Source organism: Lotus japonicus, chromosome 1 (genome assembly GCF_012489685.1).
Source record: "Lotus japonicus ecotype B-129 chromosome 1, LjGifu_v1.2".
Classification (NCBI taxonomy): domain Eukaryota; kingdom Viridiplantae; phylum Streptophyta; class Magnoliopsida; order Fabales; family Fabaceae; genus Lotus; species Lotus japonicus.
This window is the reverse complement of record NC_080041.1, coordinates 37,989,497-37,995,261: the sequence shown is the minus strand read 5'-3', so window position 1 is coordinate 37,995,261 and position 5,765 is coordinate 37,989,497. Positions and strand designations below refer to the sequence as shown.

Sequence of the window (5,765 nt, the reverse complement as noted above, 5' to 3'; positions counted from 1 at the left end):
CTAAAGGTTGAAGCTTTACACCAAAAACTCCAAAAATGGGTATTTTAGGTTCAAATTGATTCCGGCGGAATTCCGGCGACATAACGGAAAATCTAATCCGGCAGAAGTGATCTTGGGCACATATAGAAGAGGTTTAGAATCAGAAATGAAAGATTCAGGATAGTTTTGCAAAAACCCATAAACTATCCACTCAGAAAACTCTACAGAAAAGCTATGGAAAAAGCGATCAGAGGTAAGGATTAGCGACTATACCTCGAAACCTTGAAGCAGCAACTGATTAATCAACGATCAAGCAAGGATTGAACAAAATCTTCTTCTCCTCCTCTCCTCTCAAACTCGCGGCCTCCTTGGATGAAATGGGTAAGATATTTGTTTTTTTCTCATTTCTTGGCTATATATAGAGGTTGGCGAAACGCGGTAAAATGAAAGTTTCGCGAATCTGATTTTTCCGGCGTCATTCTCCGTGAATTAATAGATATGTTTTGGCGAAAGAATTCCAAAACTATAAAGAGGTCTCCTTGTATTTTTGGCAACTAATGCATAGTCGGTATAAAACTATTTTACCCGATAAGTTGCTTTTTGCATCGAATGTCGGAATAGAAAACTTCCTTCGGAAGAAAGATTGAAATCATCAAGAGAAATAGGTGTACGCGTGTAGAATATTCATTTGAAGCTCTGAATAGATAAAGTCCCCATAGTCGAGAAATTCTAGGGTTTTGAAATACCAGGGATTCGGTTTCGGCAAACTTCCGATGATTGGAATCGGACGTTCGTAGATCCTAGAGTTTCGCCTCGAAACGATTGTGATATATGGAAAAAGAGAAGTTCTAACATTTCTCTGAAGATTTTTGGAATTAACTTCCGTCGTGCCTAAAAGTGAAAATTAGCTATATACTAGGGTTTCTGACCTAGGTTTAAGCGTAAAACGTTCGTGCTATAACTTTTATCGATCATAATGCAATCCTTGAACTTTTCTTGAACTTTCTCCTTCATAAATTTATTTCATTTGGTAAACTCTAGTTCAGGTTTCCCTTCACGATACATCAACCCTAATCGTGAATAAGACTTTATTCACTTAGCATAAGCTTAAAAAAAAACTTGGGTCTTACAAATATAGAGTCACAAAGCGCAAATACATGATTACTTGAATGAGCATCTCAAGAACTGAAGAGGCTACAAGTGACACTACTTCTGAAGCAAAATATAATTTTGTACAATTTAATATAGTTGACATCATTTTCATGTAATCGGTCATCTCTGAAGAAGCTAAGGTTTATAGGGCTAATTTGTTTTATAAAAGAAAGGACATATAATACCACATGGAAAATAATTGCATCTTCTAAACTACAATAATCCATATGACTTAATCTCTAACATTGCTTCCTTAAATGAATGACCCTAATACTATGTTGTTTCTTACCTTTCTTTTTTCATTCTTCATTACTTTACTCTGCATTGCATCGTTCTCCTCAATAGCCACTAATTAATACTCAATTTCCCCAAAATGCATATTGCATATATACAAAACTTCTTAGGATATAACTTTCAAATGTTCATGTTCACAAATAAGTATTTGTTGCTTACTACTTCTCTTATTTTTTTCTTGAAAAAATGAGAAGGTCCAAATTTACTTAGATTGTAGAAATTTTATCTAGACGGATTTAACTTGATTTCATCCTACTTTATATTTGGTTTAATATGAACAAACTATGAATTATTTGTAACCAAATAAAAGACAATGAATTATTTATTTTTTACATATTTATTACTTTCAAGTTTATATATCAACGTTAATATAATTATAATTTTTACCGATACTTAATTTTAAAATAACGAATAGCAAAACCTAATATTAACAAATTACAATTTTTTATTTAAGCACATATATTGTTGAATTCGTATGAGTTATGAAATTTCATAGGAAAAAATTTACATTAAAACTTAGGGAATTTCATAAGACACACATTAATAGTTTAAATTTGTTGAGTCATTAATCAAGTAATAATTAATATTAACAATAAACTTTTTTTTTCGAAAGCATAAATTGTATTAAAATAAAAGAGAGGAGAAATAGCAAGATATACACCCTCCTCAAAGGGATCAAAAAACATGAAGACCAGAAAAAAAAAAAAAAAACCCACCAAAAAGTCCACACCCCTAAACCTTAGAATCCACCTAGAGAACCCTAAGAAAAAATCCTACAGCCTCAAAAAATAGCCAGCCCACCAAAAACCACTAGACGGTCAACAAAGCCTAGCAAAGCCCGAAAAAGCCCACGAAACCCAACAGCCAAGCAATAGAAAAGAACCCACAAAACCAAAAACTCGACACTCCCTCCATAAGAGCTACCCAAGCCTTCTAGCTAAGATTTGGGCCGCGACTTCACCTTCTGCAACGACGTCCGGACAGGCAAACCTCAGGCCAAGGCGCTTTCCCAACTGAATGGCACTTCGCGCGCGAGTCATAACACCGTAAGGGTTTGAGAACTCCTCCGATAGTACCATCAGCTCCTTGCTTGTTGTCATCACCTCGCTGCCATCCGCTGTCTTCGAAAGTAGGCAAATCGTCGACTGTCCTTCCTTCTCGTTTTCCTTTGCCTTGGTCTTCTTAGGCCTGCCTCTTGGTCTGGGTGCTTTCACAACCTCTTGGGGTGGGGAAGGTTAAGACAAAGGGGAAGGCAAGGAAAACCTCGGCCTAAGCTCTTCTCTACACGACGACCCAAGATCAGACCCTTCGCCGATCTCCGCTGCCCCAAAAGCGTCCAAAACTGAAATTCCTCCAAGCTGAAGCAAACCTGGCGAGGAAAGCTCCACTGCAGCAGCAACTGGAACTACATGAATCCGAGGCTCAATTTCAGGGAAGAGGCAAACAGAAGGGGTACAGTCTCCCAAGAAACACCCTCTAACAAGCCCCAAGTGCATCTCCACTTCATCAGAGCCCAAACCTCTGCCAGAACCCGTCGAAGATGGAACTCGAGCAGCTTGAGGAACAGGGGGCTGTTTTTGAACTCGGGGGAACCTAGCCGGAGCCACAGATAGAAGCGACCCTCCCACCCTCAGGCCGTCAAGACCATCAATTGCAGAAGAGGCTTGCTTCCGGGAGAGAAAATGAACAAAGCCGAAGCGAAATCGCCTCCCGAACTTACGATAACGTTGAACAAAAACCCTTGAAAGGGTTCCAAACAAGGAGAAAAGGCCCCGGATATGGTGGTAACCGATTTCCTCTTCAATGCCGTCAACAAAGAGAGTAAGAGCATTGCAACGCAGTCCTCTGAAGCTTGCAGCTGCACCGCCTCTATCGACCTCAAATCTCCCTGTTTTTGCCTCCTCACCGTCGTCATCCAAGGCCAACAAAGGGCTGCCCCAGATCTCCTCTGACTCTTTAACATCGTCGTCGGCCGCCGCTGACTCGCCTCCATCCGCCGTCGAACCGCCTCCAACCTCCATCGCCCCATCTCCAGCCGCCATAGTAGCTGCTTGGGTTGTGGAAACCCTAGCAGAGTTTGATACCATATTTTCAAAGTGTTCAATTGTTATATATTATCAATAAACTTTAAAAGTTAAAGATCATTCAATAAAAAAACCATATTCATTTCATTTTGGACTTCATTCATTAATGTTAATTAGTCTATAGTTTTCTACTATTAATCTCAAAATTATTTTTAATTAATTTATTGTTATTTAATTCATATGAGTTATGGAATGTCATAGGGGTGAACTTAATATTAAATATGATATCACTAAAAAATTATACATAATAAATAACAAAAAAAAAATAACAAACATGTGATGCCAAAAAAATCCTCCCCTTGAACTTCCTCCATTAATGTTATCCTATACTAGCTTTCTACTACAAACCTCAAAATTATTTTAAATGAATTTATTATTATTTATTTTGTATGATTTATGGAATGTCATAGAGTACACTTAATATTAAATATGATATAACCCAAAAATATTATACATAAATACCAAAATAATATCACAATATCACAAACATGTGATGCAAAAGAAAAAATCGACTAATGTCAATAAAACCCCCATTTCTATCTCTTTCCCCTTGAATGTCCTCCCTCAATGTTAGTTTTTAACTTTTAACTAATTTATTATTATTTAGTGTATATGATTTATGGAATACCATAGCGTAAACTTAATATTAAATATGATATCACTAAAAAAATATACAAAACTACCAAAATAAATATCACAAACATGTGATGCAAAAAGAAAAGGAAAACCATCTCTATCTCTTTACTTCCTTCATCGATGTTAGTCTTATAACTTTCTACTATTAACCTCAAAATTGTTTTAATTGGTTTTAGTATTATTTAATTCATTTGAGTTATGGAAGGTCATAGGACAAAATTAATATTAAATATTATATCACTAAAAAAATATATATAGGGAATTTCATAAGACAAGTTTAGATTTGTTGAAATATTAATCAACTAATAATTAATATAAATAAAAATTCTTAAAAGTTAAGGTCATTCAATAAAAAACTCCCCTAACCCTTCCTCTTGATCTTCCTTTATCAATGTCATTCTATGAACTTATACTATTAACTTCAAATTGCTCACAAAAAAAAACTATTAACTTCAAATTATTATAAATAAATTTATTATTATTTATTTCTGTAACACCCCGATTTCGGTGGCGTCACTTTAGTAACCAAAGAAATAACTTAAGCGGAAAAACGTGAATTATTTTTTTTCGATAATGTAAGTAAAGACAGAAAGAGATGAAACTCTAAAACGAAGATAACAGAACTAATATACAATATGATTACAGCCCCCACTGTAAGTTGTAAACCACGTCACGAGTAAACCTCCAGTGACGGAAAGTAAAAGAGAGTAACGCCCGTAGGCAAAAGTACAAACCAAGGTAAAAATACTGTGTCCGCAACACTAAACCTCAAAATCTGAGAACAAGTTGGCCCAGCGGCCTAAGAAAAGACCCCCTAAATCCAACCAGCTCTCTGTGATCTCCATAGGAAACCACACAAAAAGCTACCGGTAGGAAACTACCCTGTCCCCAAAACTGAAGCATGACGGTCAGAGCATCGACACTACTCCTACACTAATCCCATCTCGAGTAAGTCGCTCGGTGGCCAGCGGGGTCGACCACCCCTGAACCGTAGTCCTCCTGATCAAGCTTCTTCAACCTAGTTTCCCCTGAAGGGTGAACCATCGTGAACCGGTCCGCCATACTCAACTGACAATGGCGTAGTCCGCCCAAACACACACAGAAGACGCGAGGGTCAACTCCAAAGAATTATATAAATAATAAAACCAGATATATAGGGTAATAATTATTTAGCCTCTCAGGCTTATACGTTTAGGGATAACATCCTAGGGTTGCATATATCACAATGAATATAAAGATCATAATAACAATTAGCATGCCTCAAGTAGGATAAACAGGTACCAATCACACTCAGCAACTAAGTCAGCATGTATGTTGCATGAAATGCAATGCTGGGTAACAAAATGCATTCCGGAAGAAGGATGGACACCATTGAGTCAGCCCTAACACCGGCCAAAGTGGGACCATTCCGCTCGGGCGTCTCTTACACCACACAAAAGTAGTCAGATCAGCAGTGAACCCGTAGGTCTGCCATTCCGTCTGCTACTGAGGACCACCGTAGTGTCCTAAATATGGAAATCCGGGTCTTATGACCATTTTGGAATCCACCGAGGTCCGGTAATCCGCCGTGTATTAACCTCAAAATGAGTGCATGAATGCAAGTGATTAGCCAAACAACGT

At 37.4% G+C, this 5,765-nt stretch overlaps 1 protein-coding gene across 1 annotated transcript; it reads right to left on the bottom strand.

Moving 5' to 3' along the window:
• Positions 1–2,004: 2,004 nt before the first annotated feature.
• Positions 2,005–3,537, bottom strand: LOC130734623 (uncharacterized). Its single transcript, XM_057587130.1, has one exon. The coding sequence runs from the start codon at positions 3,510–3,512 to the stop codon at positions 2,661–2,663; it is 852 nt and encodes a 283-aa protein (XP_057443113.1). The 5' UTR covers positions 3,513–3,537; the 3' UTR covers positions 2,005–2,660.
• Between the last annotated feature and the right edge of the window lie 2,228 nt (positions 3,538–5,765).